The sequence below is a fragment of the Pipistrellus kuhlii genome, unplaced genomic scaffold (genome assembly GCF_014108245.1).
Source record: "Pipistrellus kuhlii isolate mPipKuh1 unplaced genomic scaffold, mPipKuh1.p scaffold_m20_p_7, whole genome shotgun sequence".
NCBI lineage: Eukaryota > Metazoa > Chordata > Mammalia > Chiroptera > Vespertilionidae > Pipistrellus > Pipistrellus kuhlii.
In genome coordinates, this window is record NW_023425573.1 from 44405891 (window position 1) to 44428226 (window position 22336).

At 37.8% G+C, this 22336-nt stretch overlaps 1 protein-coding gene across 2 annotated transcripts in view; it reads left to right on the plus strand.

Moving 5' to 3' along the window:
* GRB14 (growth factor receptor bound protein 14) overlaps positions 1-21157 on the plus strand; it is a 98633-nt gene extending 77476 nt beyond the window's left edge. For both annotated transcript variants that reach the window (XM_036421851.2, XM_036421850.2), the window contains 9 exons: positions 1467-1604; positions 5752-5862; positions 6093-6188; positions 10368-10448; positions 16472-16588; positions 16680-16752; positions 16889-16976; positions 19428-19521; positions 20786-21157. In XM_036421851.2, the coding sequence (XP_036277744.1) occupies positions 1467-1604; positions 5752-5862; positions 6093-6188; positions 10368-10448; positions 16472-16588; positions 16680-16752; positions 16889-16976; positions 19428-19521; positions 20786-20932 (945 nt within the window). In that variant the 3' untranslated portion in view covers positions 20933-21157. The remainder of the gene's footprint in view (positions 1-1466; positions 1605-5751; positions 5863-6092; positions 6189-10367; positions 10449-16471; positions 16589-16679; positions 16753-16888; positions 16977-19427; positions 19522-20785) is intronic.
* The last annotated feature ends 1179 nt before the right edge of the window (positions 21158-22336 follow it).

The window sequence follows — 22336 nt, forward strand, 5'->3', positions numbered from 1 at the left end:
TCTCTTAACTTTCAAGTTTTAGCTTTTTTGCATTTATTTTTTAATAGGCATTTTTATTTTCTTCTAATAAGATGCTAATGCATTTCCATTGTTTTATTAATGATACTTACTTAGCACAGCCACTTAGAGCTCTTCCTTTTCATACTCTTTTTTTCCTGACCAACACATGTGCCAGTTAATTACTACTGTGTAACAAACTATTCCACACCTTAGTGGCCTAAGTACCCACTCACATTTTGCCAACAATTTTGTGGGTCAGACATTTGAAAGGATATAGCTAGGTGAGTTATTTCTTTCTTAAAAAAAAATATATATATATATATATATACATATACATATACATATATATATATATATATATATATATATATATATAATTGATTTTTCAAAAAGAGGAAGGGAGAGGGATAGAGCTAGAAACATCCATGAGAGAAAAACATCGACCAGCTGCCTCTTGCACACAACCAAAGTACATGCCCTTGACCGGAATCAAACCTGGGACCCTTCAGTCCGCAGACCGACGCTCTATCCACTGAGCCAAACCGGTTTCGGCTAGGTGGGTTATTTCTGACACATTGACTCACGGAGGGGCTGAAGATTCCCGTATAGGTTGGCTTTTCACTACATGTGCCTGGTCCTCCTTGGCCTCTCTGTCTCTCTCTCCCCACATGGTGTTTCATCCTCTAGTATTTCTCAGGGTGGTCACATTTCTTATGTGACAGCCAGCTCCAAGAGTTAAGTAGTGGAAGCCGTCAGGCTAGTTAAGGACTATCGTTACTAGTAGGATGGGCTGACTGTCACTTTTGCCAATTCTATTGGTCAAAGCAGTCACCAACAAGCATTGCTGAAATTCATAGGGGATGAAGAAACAGACTCCACCTCTTTGTGGTTCAGTGGCTAAATCACCTCACAGAACACGTGGAGTGGAAGATATGGTTGTAGTTCTCTTTGGAAAACGTAACCTGGCATACCTACTCACAACTGAGAATCCTAGAGACACAGAGATACAGTTTGCTTTACCCTCATCAAGGAGGTGAACTTGGCTTAACTTTCTCAATAATTGAGTAACTGAAGTCAGGATTGTGGTCCTACACCATCATAAGTTGAAATTGATATTTTCTCAGGAAAAATCATAGAAAAGAGTGAAAAGTGTCAGGACTTAATTCCATAGATGAAGTGTAATTTTTCATATGGACATTCAAATAGCATCTAATTTTAATGTTTGGCTAAGTATTGATAGCTTAGAATCTAAACATATTTTGTAAACCTATTTTCACTTGGAGCTTAAAAGATTGATTTAATTCCTATTGTGTATGTATTGTCATTTCTGTAATGGTATATAGGTGGTATATAGGTGATATGGTTAGATTTTACAAGTTCATATTTGAAATCTGAACATGATTAATATAAAGGTACAATGTCATTGATTTAAAAGCAGTGTGGAAGTGTCTAATTTCTTTTTTCAGATGTTTCTGAGTTCAAGCACATACCCTGAAATCCATGGCTTCTTACATGTAAAAGAACAGGGAAAGAAGTCTTGGAAAAAGGTTTACTTCCTTCTAAGAAGATCTGGTTTATATTTTTCTACTAAAGGGACATCAAAGGTACTTGGAAATATAAATGATTATATAAATCATAGATGTTGCAAGTTAAAATGAGTTTTACTTTGTTTTCTTTATTACTTTATTACTTGATCTCAAGAGTTGGTAATGTTTTTGGATTCCAAACATTTGTTATAATCTGTTTGAAAACTAACTATGCAGCTTTATTTCCCCCTAGATATATCCTTTGATGGAATCTGGATGATCTTATTTCAGTACCACATCTTCTGCTTATCTTTCCCATTATGAATTCACTTTTTTTCCTCCTTACCCTGTGGTGCAGATTTTATCCCCAATATAGTTCACAACCTTTTCTTTATTTCTTAAAATAATAATAATAATTATATATATATATATATATATATATATATATATATATTTGATTTTTTACAGAGAGGAAGAGAGAGGGAGAGAGAGTTAGAAACATTGATGAGAGAGAAACATCAATCAGCTGTCTCCACCTCCTACTGGAGATGTGCCTGCAGCCATGGTACATGCCCTTGACCGGAATCGAACCGGGAACCCTTCAGTCTGCAGGCTGATGCTCTATCCACTGAGCCAAACTGGTTTCGGCCACAGCCTTTTCTTTTTATGCCAGGACATACTGCTAATCTTGCCCATTTTTGAACTTTGATTGCTATTGATGCCATTAGTAACACTCAGCTGAGTCCGTAATTGCTCTTTAATGCCTTTGTGTCTGTTAGTTTTCTCTCCTGGAGGAAATTATGTTATGATCAGGGATAGATATATTTGTTTGTGTGCTTGAGTATTGAATAATATCTATGTCTACAGTTGCATAGACACACATGTCCATACCCACATACGTAATCACTCACACATGCAATTCACACAATGCTTGGCACTGTGCAGTCTGTGTTTCTATGCAGTGTATTCGATGTGGACTATGCCATATGGTGTGTGTTTTGTAAGTGTTGACATTTCATGCCATGCAGTGATATCTTTCAAGAAAAACTGCTTTGGGGAGTTTTCATAAGTTATTTTAATTGTATTTTGTCAGGGATGGCATAATTGGTTCTTTATGGGTAATCAGACCTTTTCCTCTCGCTGTTTTACAATATTATTATAACCATTAATGTTCAGTAATTTGTCTGCCATATTTCTAAGGTGCATTCAAATATATTCTAATAAAACTTGCCTGATTCTCAACATATGCACTCAGTCTTTAAATTCCTGTTTTTCCTTTATGCTGGGAATGCTCATCCATTATGTATTTCCCATTATCATTATTTGATCCTTTATGTTTTTAGGAGCGTTAGCTGTCTTGACTAGTCATGGACCCAGGTGCCCCTTTGCTGTGACTGCCTAACTTAAGTCTCTTCCTCTGTCTTCCTGGGACCTTCTTCCCTTTCCCTGTGTGTCTCATAAGAACACTTGTCATTGGATTTACGTCCCAACCAATAATATAAAATAGTTACAGTTTCTTGAGGGTTAAGACATGGACATATTTTTTTGGGGTGCTAGTATTCAACTCAGTATAGAAAACCAGTGAAAATATTTTAGCAAGAGAGTAAAATGATTAAGTTGTAAGATTAGTATGACCATAGTGAGTTTAAAAGAATCAAGGAGAGAAAGAGTGAGGAGGAGGAGGGATGGAGAGAGGAGAAAGATGAGAGAGAGAGAAAAAGAGAGAGAGAGAGAGAGAGAGGAGATTGGAAGAAGAAAAAGGAGGAGGAGGAGGAGGAGGAGGAGGAGAAGCAGCAGCAGCAGCAGCAGCAGCAGAAGCAGCAGCAGCAGCAGCACAGATCTTAATTGGATGATAATTTTGGTAGTTTAGGGTGGAGGTGATGGGATCTAACCTGGATTCATAAATTCATAATTTTATCCTCGCAGTGGTCTTCCCCCTGCCGTGGCAAAATCCTAAGCATCAAATCCCTATTCATAGGTTAGACCGTAGCTTTTTAAACATAGTGTTTGACTTTGCTGTGCATCAGTACATAATGTTCTCTTTAGTCTATGGCCAGTGAGCTCATGTTCCATATCCTATACATGAAAAATGATTTTGAGTTTCACTCAAAAAATAAATTTGAGGTATTAGATAGCCTCAAGAATTATGACTGATACAAATTATGGAGATTATCCAATGTATAATACTGACATTTCTACCTGGCAAGGAGACCATATCCTGTCCTTTTTCTGTGAAAAGGGTTTCACTTTATTTTTACTTTCTAAAGACGTAGGCTGTGTAGGAATTAGATAACCACTGCTGTAAGCCTTGGAATACGACTGTGACTTATTTTTATAGGGAAGCACCAAATTACTCTCCTCTCCAAACCCTCTGATGTATACATGCACATGCTTAACTTTTGCTAGCCATGCCAACTCAGTCTTGTAGTCTTATAATGTCCTAAGCCTTGATATGCTTATAGTAATGGAAAAAATCAATCAACAGAGAAAAGTCATTGTGACTGTGTGGACTGCCAGTGTCTCTCAAGTTGTCTTTTCTCACATTTGAATGACTTGGTGACATTGACTTGTACAGTATATCAGTGGACAGGGATGGTCTTAATTCACCTTCATAGAAATCAGACCCTTTTTACTAACAAATCATCCTCTCTAGGAATTAAGCTTTAAAGGCCATGCCAATCAGAGTATCTTTTTCATTTCTCTTCCCTTGTTTCATGGGCCCTGTGCTGGGTCTATTTTAGCAATTTTCTTTTCTGTGTTATTTTCCCATGGAGTTGGAACTATAGTCACTCATTAGATATAAATGCCTCAGAATAGTAACACGCAGAGAAACAGTTACGTGCATAGCAATTCTCACTGTGCCAATCATCGGGGACAGCATAGCCTGCTGGTAAATGACTGAAATTTCTGTGGATTAGGATTTGAATGGGTTGCTAAAATTGCTGCATGTTCTGTTCTTTCTTTCTTTCTTTCTTTCTTTCTTTCTTTCTTTCTTTCTTTTTCTTTTTTTCTTTTTTTTTTTTTTTAGAGTATTGCTTCTCAAATCTCGGTGCATAAGAATTGCCTGGGAGCTTGGTAAAATGCAGGTTTTGATTCAGTGGGTCCTGGGTGGACCCTGAGATTTTGCCATTCTAATAAAATCCCAGGTAATGCTGATGTGGTCCAGGACCACACTACCAGCAGCAGGGTTTTAAAGAACAAATGTATTTCAGTCAGTTTTGATTATATATTCAACCCCAGAATTAAACACTTCTCTAAGTTATTAACCTATCGCAGAATAATATGACCCTGTGATTTCCCATGACCAGTTCTAAATCCCATGGATTTTCCAGAGAAGAGATAGCTGTTCATGATTTCACTTTGCCTTGAAAATCAGACACTTCCTACTGCCAGGTAATTTCCCTGAGCTCGTCGATACAGGCTTCCTTCTGTTAGTGAAGGGAGATAGTCATGCCTCCTATCTCATTGCTTGCTGTGGTGTGTTAGGCAATCAGTACACAGGCGTGAGAAATGCTTATTTCTGAACGAAGCAGGAATCATTGTCTGTTGCTCCTTTTTCTTCTCTAACTGCTGCAGAAGCTTAAACCAACCTTATTCCCTTTAGTGAACTACAGTGATTGAAACTCAGAAAGAAAAAGGTTCAAAAGCCATTTTTTTATTTTATTTTTTGCTTCTATCCCTTGGAATCCTTTAAATGGTAGTCAAAGAAAATATTTTGAATAGTTTTTTTGTTTTTTGTTTTTGTATATTGGAAGTTAAATAATAGAAAAGTTGCCACTGCTCAAATTAAATGATATTGTGTCCAACCCCTGGTTATTTAAAGATAGAGTGCTTTATTATTTTTTTCCCCCCTTCTGTTTCTGTGACATTATTTGGGATAATTCTTGCCAAGGTATAAACTTTCTATATGTATAAAAGGCTAATATGCAAATGTCCCCTCCGTAGTTCAACCAGGAGAACAAGGGGAGTTCGATCACTCGCTATGATGTGCGCTGACCACCAGGGGTGGATCAGAACATGGCGGGTGGGTGACCAGCGATGGTGGCGGGGCACTGAGGGAATGAAGGAAGGAGGAGGCAAGGAGGCAGGGAACCTGATTGGCCCTGATTACTGGCCAATCAGGTGAATTTCATGCACTGGGTCTCTAGTGTACTATAACAGAAAAACAGAAGATATGGTGTAAAATACATACCTATGTCAACACTCACACACTTTCTCTTTTTAGGAACCACGGCATTTGCAGTTTTTCAGCGAATTTGGCAATAGTGATATTTATGTGTCACTGGCAGGCAAAAAAAAGCATGGAGCACCAGCTAACTATGGATTCTGCTTTAAGGTACAGGCTTAATATTTTGATAGATGAATAAAGCAAGCCTCAGCCTTTTAGGTAAGCTTGGGTTTTTTGTTTGTTTGTTTGTTTTGTTCTTTTTTTAATTTCTTAAAAAAAGAGGAGAGAGAGAGGCAGCTTTCTCTTACATATATGGGAGAATTTTAGTGGCTTTTATTTCAACAGGTGTTACCTTCAAGATATGCATTAACGATAAACAATGTGCTGTGGCCTTCTAGCCTAACAAAGCGCGAGGGCCCCGAGACCTGAAAATGCTCTGTGCGGAAGAAGAGCAGAGTAGGATGTGCTGGGTGACGGCGGTGCGATTGCTTAAGGTAATCTCACTGCAGTTGGGCGTTTCTATTAAAAGCTGGGAGTTCCATCAGGGCTTGGGAATAGCTGTCGTTCAAAACGCAGAGATTCACTGTGAGTCTGTGTGGGTATGTGAGGAGGAAGAAGAGAAATCACCGCCCTCCAATGTGTGTATTTTATTTTTATCTAAAAGATAAACATTTGCAGAGTAGAGTAGAATAGAGTAACCTAATGTTGTATTTATCTTTTATGTGTGAAATAAGTATTCCATTTTTAGAAATGTTCTGATTTTAATTTTGTCTAAGAGTATTTCACAGAGAGCCGGGAACAGATGGAAACTTCTGTACATGACTTAGTGTATATTTTAAAAAAACATGGCCATCCATCCGATGTGAACTATGTTTTAAAATGGGCCCACCTAGATAGGTTTAGTGTAGTAGTTTCATGTTTCACTTAAGTGTTGTGTAAACTGCTTTCTATTTTAAGTACATCTCAGATTATTATGTAAAGATTACTATAGATATATTATTAAAATGTCTACCTTTGTGTAAAGTAGAAATTACTACTTCATAAGCATAATTTATGGGTAAGCGTTTTGAAAGGAGTAAGAATGTCCTAAAAGTAGGTAGGGAAGAGAGAAACAGAACCGATGTCTTCCAGAATGTATAAAAAACATTTATTTTTTCAAATTTATATGCTAGTACATTTAACACAACTTTGCCACAAAGATTGTGGCTTCAAACAATACAAATTTATTGTCTTACACCTCTGCCATGCAGAAGTCTTAATTGGCCTAAAAAGGAAGTGTCAGCAGGGCTGTATTCTCTGTCGGAGGGCATCTATTTCCTGTTCTTTCCAGCTTTTAGAGGCTACCCAGACACTGGGCTCATGGCCCCTTCCTCTCCCAAATCCAGCATCGTGCACCGAACTTTATTCACACCACCATGCCAATGGTCCTCTCTCTTCTGGTTCCCCTTCTACTTATCAGGATCCCTGGATACTCACCTTATTTCAAGGTCACCCGATTAGCACCCTGAATTTCATATGCGACCAAATTCTTATTTTCCATGTAGCCTAACAGTCATAAGTTCCAGAGATTCAGAGGTGGGTATTTATGGGGCCATTATTCTGCTACCACCTTGGTGTTCCCTATTTGCTTCAATTATGGTAAAGCTTTTCTGGGTGAGGCCCTTTAAAAAAATAATATACATATATATGATTAATTTCAGAAAGGAAAGGAGAGGGAGAGAGAGATGATGAGAGAGAATCATTGATTGGCTGCCTCCTGCAGGCCCCACACTGGGGATCGAGCCTGCAACCCGGGCATATGCCCTGACTGAGAATTGAACTGTGACCTCCTGCTTCATAGGTTGATGCTCAACCATTGAGCCACGCCGGCTGGGCCAGTGAGGCCCTTTATTCTGGGGCCAGTAAGAAATTGGCGAAGGGTTTCAAACAAGCAAGTGATATCATCTGTTTTACACTTGAAAATATTCAGAGCTAGGAGTCTGGGCTTGTCAGCACAGACACGCTCCTAGAGGACTTAGCTGGTTTCCCTGGCCGGTGGTCAGTAGGGTCCCTGTTGGATCCCTGTGGCTGGTGCCCCTGGGCTTGCCTGGTGTTAGCGGTACCTTTAGATGGTCTCCTTTGGGGGTCTATTGTGTTATTTCCAGAGTTTATCATGGCACAGTAAGTCCTCACTTAATATCCTTTACTGGTTCTTGGAAACTTCGACTTTAGAAACGATGTGTAACGAAACCCATTTTACCATAGTCTAATCGATAAAAATACGTAGGAGTTAAGTTCCTGTGGCATATTTCTGGTCACAAAAACATCACCAAATTTTCAAATAAAGACCCGGAATGTTTGTAACATTTAACCATTGAAATAAAAGTGAGCTATCCATACTGTTAAGAAAGGTGTATCAAAACAAGTGAGGTAACGATTTTCCAGTCTATTCAGGGTTGAGGGTGGCCGACCCCATCCTGGCAGCTCATGGCCCACGGTGGGACCAGCCATGGAGAAGACGCCCTTCCACCCCAGGCCCCACACCCACACTCGCTCAGGCTGGGACAGAGTGGCCACGCCGACTCACCTCAGTTGTACGTGGTTGGGCTGCGGGAGGAAAGCGGAGTCCCAGAGAAAACCCACACAGACACGGAGAGAACATGCAAACTCCACGTACACAGCGGCCCTGACTAGGAGTCCATCTTTTCCCCCTCTTTGACGTTATGATAAAATGACATTATTCAAGCACTTGCTGGACTTAGTGGGGAGGAGCAGGGAGAAACAGCTCTAGTATGTGAGATGAACTAGAAGTGCCCTCTTGTTTTCATTATATCCTACTTTTCTAGAGATAGGCTCCCCAAAGGATTTTATTTCTCTTTTGTTTTCATGCACACATAAAAAACTCCCCATGTATCATCAGAGGGAGATACTCCTGTTCTCTTTGGAGAAATTCCAGCTACGTACAAAATCATAGAAAATTCGAGACTTAGACAAGGGATTTGCTCATGTACGGTGCCCTAGTTACATCTCTCCTTCCCTTCCCCTCAAGTAAAACTATGCTGGCTTCACTCTAACATATTCTGTCTCCTTTCCTGCCCCTCTATAGGGGCAGGGAAGTGTTAAGGTGACCCCTGCCCTAATCCTCGCCCAGAGTTAAATGCCGACCAAAGGCCTCCAACAGCACTGAAGCAACTACCTAACACCGCAGGCACCTGGGACAATGTGTCTCTGAAGAAAACAGTCATATTAGCTGGCAGAGGGCTTTTCACCACAGATAAATAAAAGGCCAAGCAGCATGTACCTTATGAAAGCGTTGGTTGGAAGTTATTGTATATCCTCCAAAACAAACTTGATTAGGAATTAAGCTCCCCTGTCTTCTTTTTCAAATTATTGTAGATTTAGAGTTGACTTACAATAAAATTTATTAGGTCTCATTAATGTCCATCAAACCTTAAATTAGAAAAAATTATTTTTAGATTTTGAGAGGAAAAAAAAAAGGATAAAGAAGTCAACACAGATCATTTTAAATGAATATGGGAAAGCAAAATTTTGAAAACAGTGACTTTCTGCACTTCACTCTGGTTTTCTGTCTAATTACCAAATCTATCCACCTCACTGAAATTGCTTTTAAGGAAATAGTCTTTATAGTAGAGAAACAGCTCTGTTGGAATGTTTAAATGGTATTCACCCCAAGGGTAAGATTGGATTCGATGGTATCTCTTTCATCTTTTTTATGTAGGACCTACTTTAAAGTTCATCCTAGCTCCATGAAATGGAGAGCTGTAGAGTGTAAACTGCCCCCCTCCTCCAAAACAAAACTAGCCGTCTGTCTCAGGGGCTGCTTCCTTCCTTCTTTCTTTTAAAATAAACTGACCTATATCTAAGGGGGTTATCTTCCAGTTTCAGACAGGGACCCCTGCAAGATAAGACTGGTCATGGCAGTCGACATACTTAATGTTTCTCAAACTAATAATCCAGTATTATAGTTTAAACCCATTTCCCAGTTGCAGCCTGGCAGCCCAAATCAGGCTATTACCAAAAGTAAAGATGCTGCAGTTCTTACATACCGCCATTTACATTGTATTTTGTGACCCTTTGTCTGAAATCAGCCTGATTCCCCATCACGTTGGTTTTCCTGAATGTAAAGCCATCCATAAAAGCGTGTCCTAATAGTACCGTTGCCGGAGGATTGTGCAGTGCCAAAGGTCTTTGACACAGAGCCCCGCCATGGATTGATCAGACTATGTGATCCATGCCATGGATTGATCAGAGACATTGTCAGTGACTGATGGGTGAATTTTACCTGGTTTTGCTTAGGATATGTTTGCAGAATTTTTGTAGCATAAATCCTTCCCAAGTACGTGTTCTTATCAGTAAGTGACATAACCCTCTGAACAATTTTAGTGCTAGTGGCGCTAAAAATAATGTCTAGAAATGTCAGTTCCAGATCTCTATACTGATGAGCTACACTGAAGAGTGCCTCCAAATAAAAAACACTGTGTTTTTAAATGCATCCTTTTAAGGAACTGAATGCTCATCTTACAAACATTTTGTTATTAACTTACTGTTTTTAAGGAACACTTAAAGTTTTTAGTTTTTATTTTGATGGTGTATAACTAATGAAAGTATTAATTGTTATGACTTATCTGTGCAGTAAAATCAGTGGAATGTGTCTTTATTCATTTGTTCTGCAGTATGGCATGCAGCTGTACCAGAATTACATGCATCCGTGTCACGGTAGAAGTGGCTGCAGTTCTCAGAGTATATCACCCATGGTAAGCACCAAATCTTGAACCTATATTTTATTTTGTATTTATATGATGTTAATTTGCAGTTATGTGGCATTATAATAAATGCACGTAATAATGCATCTACATTCTTTCCTTTTGGTCAAGTAAAGCAACTCTTTGGCATCATCTTACCATAATGTTATATTGAATTGTTTATTCTTTGATTTTATATGATTGCAGCCTATGTGATAAAGTCGAAGCAGCAGAGTATATATTAAATATTCAATTAAAATAGCTATATGTTAAAGAAATGTTTAAATATTTGAAAGAATTACTTGAGTCCTTTTGTCTCATTATTTGAGGATTACCGTATTTTTCGGACCATAAGACGCTCCGGACCATAAGACACACCAGTTTTTAGAGAAGGGAAATGAAGAAAAAAAGATTCTGAAACAAATAGTGTCCTAAGATATTTTATGTGCATTAAAACCCAACATCACAGTCATAAACACATGTAATCAACCCTGTAAAGTAAACAGCAGCATTTAGAACCATTTTAGAGCCGGGCAAGCACACAGAGACCACACAGAGCCGGGCAAGTAAAAAAACGTTTTTTTTAAAGTATATGTGTAGGCTATATTTGGACCATAAGACGCAGGGACTTTTCCCCCCCACTTCTGGGGGGGGAAAAGTGCGTCTTATGGTCCGAAAAATACGGTAGATCTTAATAAGATGATATATAGAATATTTTCTGTGGGTTTGTAAATGTTTTCTTAATTATTGATTCTTAGTGTGGGCTTATTTATTTCTGGATGGTCTATTATAAATATTTGAAATTTTTAAAGCTGTACTATACATATGTGCACTATTTTGCATTCTGGCTCTCTAACAATAACATTTTTAAAGTTCCATGTCCTTAAAATACAAAAATATTTTAACAGAAAACCCCCAAATTGCCAGCTAAAATGTAGGCCATGCACTATTATATTAAGTCTACTGCTGCTTTTCAGATTTGTACTGAATACAATGTGGGTATTTATTTTCAGACACACACAAATACATCTTTGTTCTTCTTCAGGACCTATTTTAATTTTCTGTACATTAACGCAAGAACTTTATTTATTTTTATTATTGACACTATTGCAGATGTCCCCCACTTTCCCTCCCTTTGCCCATTCCACCCAGCCCTCTTCCCCTTCCTTCTCACCATTTCCACACTGTTGTCTATGTCCATAGACAATGCATATGATATGGTTTTTTTGGTTAATCTCATCATCTTCTTTCATCCTGTCCCCCTTATCTCCGGTCCCTCTGACCGCTGACAGTCCATTCCATGTATTCATGCCTCTGTTTCTTAAAGTTTATATTCAGCTGTTTTCATCTGTGCTTCTTAACATTGAATATATCAGGAATTCAGACATATGTGTCTGTGTTACAAATCAGCTAACGTGCTGCACTTCCACTTAGGTTAAAAATATGCTCCGCATGCCTGTGACCAAGGCAGGCACATTTCCCCACATGTAATGCAGCAGATGAAATGCTCGCTTCTAGGAATGAGGCATGAAATAATGTTGATTATGAAGCCAGATAGGCTAATAGGGAAAAAGAACTCCAATTCTGTAGTTATGTTGCTTTAACTATAAGTTATGGAAGAGTAACTTCTCACCTTTGTATCATATCACTTTTAAGCCTTAAAATAAGAAACAGGAATGCAATGAATTTCTATAAAAGCAACTGCATTAAGGTATTTTTATAATTTGTCAGCTTATCTTTATCTTTCAATCTATATGAATGAAAAGAATAATGAATTTTATTATCTTAATCCTTTTCTAAATCCTTCTACATTTCTTTGAGAGTGTAAAGTTATTAGGATGAGCGTGTTAACAGCAGCTTTGAAGGCAATTATTGTTTAGTGCCCTCTTAGTCATGGGGGAAAAATTGTCATAAAGAACTTTCTGGTCTCACCACTGTCGTCAGCATATAAGAACGTAATTATTTGTGCTTGTTTCTGTTGAAAGTGATCCTACTATTGGTCAATAGGTGTATGGCAAGTTGGTTGGTGTAGTTTTCCTTGTTCAACACCATAGGAAATGACACTCCTCAAGTAAATCTGATTGGAAATAGGATTGGAGGAGAAGAGGGTTAGGTGACTGTGTGGTGAGGAACTGTCTGTCCTGTACAGCAGTTGTCACAGTCAAAGAGCATTTGAGATTTGAGCTCCACTCTTCTTAATTTACATGAAGGAAATACTTGTTGGGGAAATAATTGTATTATCTATACAGAATCCCACTTTTCTAGATTATCAGTGACCTATGTAATATGTACCAGCGCCCCTCACCTGCCTCTGCTGGTTTTCATCCCAGCACTATTTTCAGAGAACATAGAAAAGTTAGTGTATTTTAGTTATGGTTTTGAAGGAACAGCAGTATTATCTTATCTTCAGAGATACATTTTGAGAAAGGAAATGAGAAAAACATGTCCGTATGCCATAATGAACATCTTAGCTACCTATAGCACTTAGTAGCCACCCCTATCAGCCTTTGAAACGAAAACCATCAGCAAGTATTTCAGGAAGCCAAATAGAGTTGGTCCTTTTTAGGGAAAACAAAGGATTCATTTAAAGGGTCATCTGTTAACATGGTCCTGGATAGAGTGAGGGGATGGGAAAAACAAGTCTACAGAAATTCTTATTCTTCCTCACTTTTGACCCTGAGCTGGGCATTCTGTGCCACCATTTCTGCCCTGTACCCCCTACTCTGTGATGCATAAAGGTACCCTAGATAGAGCCCGTCAGTCACTGCTTTTACCAGAAGCTGCCCATGTGACCGTAGGAGTCACTGGTGTCCTGCAGTATATGCAGGGGGTGGTTGAATAACCTCCAGAATCAATTTCATCTCTGATGTCTTGTGGCTCTGTATGAAGCAGATGAGAGGTAATGTCTGAGGAGATTCTGTGCCCTCTTGCTAAGGACTAAACTGCAGTTTTATCTAGATCTTTTCAATGGGGTAGCAACTAGTTGCCACCTCACTGAACTGCCTAAGAAGCAATTTATATCCACTTAGAAGGACTGGATCTGGTCTTTCTGTGCGGCCTGGATAATCCAGACTGTCCTAGGTCTTTTCTCTCTTTAAAAAAAGAAAAAAGAGGCATGCCCTTAAAATCATGGACCCTTTTTTTAGGGCTTGCCCTGTTTATCCCACAAGAAGAAAGAGCTGGAAATAGGGACAAATGCTTTGAAAAATACACAGATTCTGAATATCAACATTGCTTTTCTATGTAAAAGAAATTGAGCTGAAAATGACTTTTTGAGTTCAAGTATGATCTTGCTTCTCTTCCATGTCTTTGTCCACCAAAGTTAAACTATTAATTTTTCATCTACCACCTGCCATTCAGCAGAATATATTTGCTATATTCCCATGTTTCCTTCTAGTGTAATATAGCAAATGAAAAGACTTATTTCTATTGTAGATTCCCTACTTATGTCAAGTAATGATGGAGCATAAGATCTTGTTTTATATACTGGGCTATCATATTATAGGAAACAAAAATAAGAACACTGGGTACATTTACTGTTCTCTCCTAACAGTGTTTTTATGCCACTAGGACCTTGAGATTACAAAGCCCATCTTGGCAGGTGAAGTAGAGAGCTAATAAGGATGCAGCTACCATTTTGAGTGAGATTAGGTGGTCTGTGGTTTGGGCAGGTAGAGGCTTTTCATTAAAGTGGGCAAAGCAAAAGTGTATCCACCTGGTCCACAGCCGAGCACAGAAGATCACAGGTGAGAAGGGCAAAGTCAGGTGTGACTGAAAACAGATATTCCAGGGACAGCGTCTGTCTGGCAAGAGCATCTGTCAGTTACAAAGGCTCGGGTAACAAATAAAAGATTGCAGGCCGGGTCTCTAGAAATAAAGTTGAACCTTAGGAAGATTGTGGACTACCATAGCCTGGTCTGAAGAGGTCTACAGATGCTAAAAAGTGCAGTGTGGATGTGGGGATAAATGAGCCCCCTGATTTTTCTGTGTGTGGACAAGGTTTAAAACACACATGTGACTGTGGACGTGCTGGGAATGGCTGAGCCCAGCAGAAAGACATAAAATGGTCTTAAGCCAGGAGTCTCTTAATGTGCATTGGCTCCTCATTTACCATTAGACTTCCTTTTTTGTTCTGAAACTCTGTCAACTGGTGGGGAATAACTGGTAAACATCGCCCATGCTGGTTTTGAATGTTTTTCTTTTTCTTTTCTTTTCTTTTCTTTTCTTTTGGAAAGTTTTATTTTATTTTAGATTTTTAAAAATGAACTCAACCCATGCATAACCCATGGACACAGATAATAGGTGAAGGCCTGGGGCAAGGTGTGGGGGCAGGCTAGAAGAGGTCAATGGGAGAAACAGGAGGACATATGTAATATTTTCAACAATAAAGATTAAAAAAAAAAAAAAGAACAGAAAAGAAAAGAAAGAAAGGTTGTTTTTAAAAAGTGAATTTTGCCCTAGCTCATTTGGCTCAGTGGATAGAGCATTGGTCTGTGGACTGAAGGGTCAAAGGCACATGCTAGGACTGCAGACTAGATCCCCCAGTAGGGGGCGTGCAGGAAGCAGCAGATCAATGATTCTCTCTCATCAATGATATTTTTATCTTTTTCTCCCTCTTCCTTCCTCTCTGAAATAAAACGAACTTTGTAAAAAATATTTTAATTGATTTTTAGATAGAGAGGAAGGGAAAGGGGAATAGAAATATTCATCTACAAGGGGAAACATCAATCAGCTGCTTCCTGTACACCCCCTACCGGACATATGGCCTGATCAGGAATTGAACCATTAATCTTCTGTTGCATGGGAGGACACTCAACCAACTGAGCCATATGTCCAGGCTCTTTGCAGAGTTTTAATTCTTAAAAACTGAGTGACAGCTCTTGACTGGAGATTTTGACAATTGTCTTTTTTATTTTTTTAAAGATGCATGATGTGGGGTGGCATTCTTTTAAAAATATGGTTGTGAAGAAGTAGAGCCCTAAACAAAAAGTATAGGTTTTGGATATTTTATTTCACATTCAGAATAATATAAATACAAAAAGTAACTGATAAAAAATAATTAGCAAGATATTATTTGTTTAAAGATGTCTTCTTGTTATATCAGTTCTTCTTTTGTCATTGACTTATTTTTGCAGCCCTCCTTTTGCCATATTTATCCTCAGGAAATGAAACATTATTCATATGTTAAATCAAATAAAATTTAATAATGTAGAGTTATTTTATTAAATTTTATTTTCTACGTTAGATAAAAGTTGAGATGACAAACTTAGATATATATTTTATTTCTATTATAAAATGAGCACCATTGCCCATCCAGTGTGGCTCAGTGGTTGAGCACTGACCCATGAACCATGAGGCCACCTGTTCCATTCCTGATCAGGGCACATGCTCCCTTGTGAGCTCAATCCCCAGTAGGAGGCAGCTGAACAATGATTCTCAGCATTGATGTTTTTATCTATCTCTGCGTCTCCCTTTCTCATTCTGAGATCAATAAAAAATATTTTAAAAAATAAAATACAGTTATAAAAACTGAGCAGTTTTTTTGAAGAAATGATATGTCAGTTATAGTTTCATCATATCTTGAATCATAACATATAGCTGTTTCATAAACAGATAGATTTGATATTTAAATGATAATTGTCAAAGGACAATAGGGCGGTGACTTTGGAGGTAATGAATATTTTTAGCTACAGGAAGGGCTAAAAATTCCTTTCTAAATTGGCATTTTCCTGTTTTAGTAGAAAATATGAAGAGAGGGTTGTTTTAGGAGAAACTATGCTTTACCTTGAAAACTTTTAATTCCTTTACTCAGCACTCAATTCAATGACCTTACCTAATACTGTATAACTTATTTAACCAAACTATCTCATTGCATTGTTTTATCTTAAATATGTATTTTTAACATTTTCATTTCTTGCTAGCCACCTTTGAAACCACGTCCTAAAATGAAAACCTATTGCCAGCAAAGCACTGTAAGATGACTTCAAATACATTTTCCTGGTTAAAAAAAAAAAAAAAAATGTTTTCTTTTCCAGAGAAGTATATCAGAGAATTCCCTGGTAGCAATGGACTTCTCAGGCGAGAAAAGCAGAATTATAGACAATCCCACGGAAGCCCTTTTAGTTGCAGTTGAAGAAGGACTCGCATGGAGGGTACACATCGGTTCATGTTCTTTAAAAACATTGACGATTTCAGTTTGTTTCACCCAGAAAGGTGAAATGTGTTTTTCCCTTCTTTGTGCAGAAAAAAGCGTGCTTACGCCTGGGCAGCCACAGTAGCCCCAGGGCCTGTTCACAGCGCTCTGCCATAAGCATGGGTATGTCTGCACTTGCACGGGGGCTTCAGGGGAGGACATTCAGGCACAGCCACTGAGGGGTCCTGGTGGAAAGTTTATGTCATTAAACCGTGATCCTTTCATACAGCGCTTTTATTCCTTCCCTCTGTTTCACCAGCTATCCACCGGTCCCAACCGTGGTTTCACCACAGAATTTCTAGAGATGAAGCTCAGCGATTGATTATTCAGCAAGGTCTTGTGGATGGGTAAGTTTGATTTTGAATGGTCGTGATTAAAAAAAAAAAAAAGAAATATATATTATTTTAAAAAATATTTTTATTAATTTCAGAGAGGAAGGGAGAGGGAGGAGAGATGGAAACTTCAATGGTGAGAGAGAATCATTGATCCGCTGCCTCCTGCACGCACCCTACTGGGGATTGAAACTGCAACCTGAGCATTTGCCTTTGACTGGAATCAAACCCAGGACCTTTCAGTCTGCAGGCTGACACTCTATCCACTGAGCCAAACCAGCTAGGGCTATATATATATTTATTGATTTCAGAGAGAGAGGAAGGGAGAGGTAGAGAGAGATAGAAACATCGATGATAAGAGAATCATTGATCAGCTGCCTCCTGCACGCCCCTTACTGAAGACTGAATTCACAACCCAGCATGTACCATGCATGACCAGAAACTGAATGGGTGGCTTCCTGGCTCATGGCTCAATACTCAACCACTGAGCAACATGGCCGAGCAAATGGTCATGATTTTTTTTTCCTGCTATAGCCTGTAATTACTTATTCAACAACACAAAGATTTTTCCACTTCAGCTTATGGAAACGGAAGTGACTTTGTCCTATAAGGATGGTTGCCAAAGTATCCTAGCAATATCTATAGAAATCTGTTCCACTGTGTGTGCTTACTATTTGTGCATAAGTGAAGGTGATTTAACACTGTTGGTAAATAATGATCACTAATATTAAAGTTTGATGCAGGGTATGTTAAGTAAAAAGTTTCTTATACATTTAGATGGCCTTTTTTTTTTCTTTCTGTTTATATTGCAGTTTTTTTCCTCTAAATTTTAAAAGCTTAAAGTATTATAAACCTATCATAGTACTTCTTGACTGTTTCTCATGTTATCTTTTACTGAGGTATTTTGGGAGATATAGTAGAAATATAAAATGTATTATGAATGATTTATAATCTAAAGAATTTTCCTTTTCTCAAAGTATTTCAGATACTTCCTATAATACTGGCTAAATTCTCTTCCCAAATGCAGTCAAAATTAATGAGGTTGTATTGAGGTTTGGATGATAAATGAAACCAACATCAATTTAAACAAAGGGTGATGGGATCTTATATCTTTCGATGGTTAACACAAGATCTCAAGGTGACTTAATACTGACATTTGGATAAAAATGCATCTTCACATGGAAGATTATTAATAGCAAATCAGAATTCCACTAGACTCTAAATAAGAAAATATTTTAATATGCTTTCCTGCGTGGAGCACAGTCTTGTTAGATATAAATTTGGACAGTCAGCAGAATTACTATCTGATGAGATCAAGAAAAGAAATAAACCACAGAGTAGAGATAAAATGTTTTGGAGATTATAATTTCCCTTCTTTCTGAACCCAGTTTTTGTAAATTGAAAGGAATAATTGCATAAAGAATAATAGTATCTTTGTATTTTTAATTTAAAAATGTTTTATTTTAATTAACATTCTTTGAAAAGATGTGCTGCTGCCAGACAGTCCACTAGGTGGCAGTGGTGATTTATTGGGGAATAGGGAGGGACTCACAATGGAACTCCCTTTTGTCCCAGCTCCCAGTGATACAATGTCAGACTCTCACACAGCATAGATAACATGGGATGTCTCAAGTTTGGCTGCCTCTGCCTTATTACACTGAGATTAGTACTGGAGCCACCAGTGGGGACTGGTTACTCTGAGTGACAACAAGTAATACAAAGCTGGTTTTGCACTGTATTGCCAGTGAGTACGAATCCACGCCAGGTAGCACTTTTCTCTTAGGATATTACTCCATGTCTTGCTTTTCTAGCCTGACATTATAGAGGCTTTTCTGCTGCATTTTTCAAGGTTAGAGTACATGTTTTTGGGTGTTTCTTTATCTCAAAATATTATACTCAAACATTCAAAAAATGATTTTAGGATTGATTTTTTTTTTCTTTTTAGAATATATTCATTTCTCACTTTCTGTTGTACATGTAACAGTAGGAACCAGAAACAAAAGAAAAAAAGAAGTCCAGAGGAGGAGATTAAAAATTATTTTATTTTAAGTAATTTTCTCTTTCAGCACCTATTATGACCCACTACTTAAAATGAAAATATGCTAGTGCCCTATTCATTCTCTGTACAAAACAGTTACATGCAAATACCTAAATTTCCAGTGGAAAAAGGACACAGCACTAATTATTGATGCAGCGACAGCATTACATTGGTTATTGAGAGCTAACAATCTGACAAATGGGCTCTATAGTTATCCTTTTAAAATTAGCACTAATGACAGTTTGAGAATAGGAAGTAATGTTATACCATATTATTTACCAGGTTGGATAATGCCGTCATTGAATACACAGTGAAAGAAAACTCTGGCTGCATTTATGTATATATTTTTTAGATTCTGTATATGCTGTACTTATATGAAAACTATAAGTAAATGAAGAAACATACTGAAATTCTTTCTCTCTCTTTAGAGTTTTCTTGGTGCGGGATAGTCAGAGTAACCCTAGAACATTCGTACTGTCAATGTGTCATGCACAAAAAATAAAGCACTTTCAAATCCTACCAGTAAGTATTTGGTGGTTTCACATTCCTATGTTAGAGATGATTTTAATACATAAGCTTTCAGAAACTTTGGGTCCTTTTATTAAATATAATTTGGGAGCTTGTGCTTTGACTAGAGTTAAGGTTGGCATAAGTGGTTTTATGGGTCTGAATTAATATAAGAAATACAGGAATTGTAAAAATTAAATTTTCTTTTTCCCATGAAATATGATTTAGCAATATTGTATAGACTCTCTGCCACCTATTGTTAAAAGATCACTAAAGATTCTCTCCTAACTTCTGATGATTCTTTACAAACTATTGTTTTAAAGCCCTTCTCTCTGATCCCCACATGTTTTTTTGTTTATTTGTTTTGTACTTTTGTTTTTAATCAGTGTGGATGGATACGTAGGTGCTGCAGAACTGGAGATCATTTAAACTATTCTGAGCACATTTAAAAAGTTTTTGTAATTCTGTTTCTGAGTGGAACAACTTGCTTTGGAGTTTTTATTGCTGCTGCTGCTGTGTGTGTGTGTATGTGTGTGTATGTGTGTGTATATGTGTGTGTATGTGTGTGTCTGTGAGTATGTATACATCTGTGTGCATACATATGTGAGTGTGTGTATGTGTGTATGCACGTGATCTATATACTGGAATCAGTTAGTGTGCAATAGAGAATTATTCTACTTTCAGGAAAGTGTTACATGAGATTGCTAAATTACTATACTTCCTTTTGAATGGCTCTCTTTGGAATTATCCAAAGTCTATATGAAGTATCTTTCCTACTTCATTGATTATGTGAATGATGTCCCTGGCAAGTTATGAATTGCTTAATGCCAGAAGATCACACTGACTAAAGAAAAAAAAAATCACTGTCATCCCATTAACATAATGCTTGATTGCTTCAGAATCAATTTACTGATACAAATTGTGTGAATATTCATTTTTAATATACTAAGTGAGCCTGTTCGGTAGTCAACATTTAGAAATAGAAATTAATATCTGTAAATGGGATCATTAATAGACTGAATAGTGCAGATTTCTCACTGTATATTGATTCAGAATAGTCATGCTATTCCAATTTCAGAATATTGCACGAAGTACAGCCAAATTGCTTATTCTAGGATCAAATAATATTTCTTTCAAATGCAAGTGAAATTACAAAGAAAAAAGTAAGCATGCCATAACATTTTTTCACTGTCCTTTAGTTTTATAAACTTGTTAGTTTTGTTCTATATAAAGACACATTATGCAATGGAATGTGATTGTCCTGAGTTTTCTCCTGCAGGTGGAAGACGATGGTAAGATGTTCCACAGCTTGGATGATGGCCACACAAGGTTTACGGATCTAATCCAGCTGGTGGAGTTCTACCAGCTCAATAAAGGTGTTCTTCCGTGCAAGTTGAAGCATTATTGTGCTAGAGTTTCTATTTAGCCAAGCTAGAAGTGACTTGTTAAACTGGTGAAGAAAACAAGGAAAAAAAAATACAAAAGGAAAAAGAAAGACCATAAAAAGTGTGAAAGCATTGCTATGGTGAAAAGAATTTATTTCACCTCCAAGTTACAAAAAATAGTTTGTGCGTTGAAAATAAGCAAAGATTTGGATTGCTATTATAGTCATCATTTAAAATTCATTAGTTAAAATTAAACCTCTGAAAAAGAATGGTTTGATGTGTTCTTGTGTGATTTTACATTAATATATTATTTTCTTCAAAGATGCATATTTTAAACTTTTTTTTTTTGTCCTTAATATAACAACAATAGAACTTTCAACTGCAAAATATAAAAAGAAAAAATTGGGTTCAGAATGAATTACTTAAGGACTGAGTTTAAAATTACTCCTTTTTTTTTAATATCTTAAGATGTATGATTAAAAAGTCAAATTATCAATTAAAAGAAGCCATCCACAACCTGTCAATAAAACTAAAACTATTTTTAATTATATATTTTCTGAATTTCCTATAACCTTAAAATCAAATGCTATTTGAAGTATAAGTTTAAAATTATTTTGAAATATATTGATTTTTTTTTCAGGATGACTCTTACATTTTTAAATTATTAATCTATATCAATAATAGACAAATATAAAAATTGACCATATCCTCTGCAGCACCCACAGCCAATCAGGAGTGAGTATGCAAATAAACCTGACAGATGGTGGGCCTGTGGGCTGTGTGTATGTGCACAGGAGCCGAGGGGCTGGGGTCCTGGGGATGCCACTGGAGTGTCTGGTCCTGTCAGTCTGGCCTGGGGGTGGCTGGTGTTCCAAGTCCTTTTGGTTTCTGCAGCCCCTGGACTAGAAATGGAAACCAAGAGTGCAGGGAGCACCAGGAATTCTGGGAATCCGAGTTCTTGTGGCAGCCCCTGCCCTGGAAGTGGAAGCCCGAGCACGGGAGCACCACGAATGCTGGGAATCTTAGTTCTGGTGGCAGATGCGTTGTGGGATCTCCTAGACACTGGAGCAAAGTGAGCCTGGAGCGAGTTACTGTTGCGGGTGGGGGACGGAGGGAAAGCGAAGGTGAGAGACATACGTAAAGTCAGAGTGTCAAGGACAAATTAAAAGGAAGATATCCTGCAACCTCTAGGGAACCTCCACCAGTGGAGCAAAGGAAAACAAAACAAAACAAAAACAACTATTATTCTGTGAGCACCAAACCAAACTGCGTTGGGGTCTCAGACAATTTGCTCATACAATATGATTGCAAAGACAGACAGAAGCTCCCAGATTGGAGAGGGGTCCCCTGAGGGCTCCCAGATTGGAGAAGGTGCAGGTTGGGCTGAGAGATGCCTCCCCACATGTACGAGTGTTGTGCACTGGGTCCTTAGTTGTACTATAATA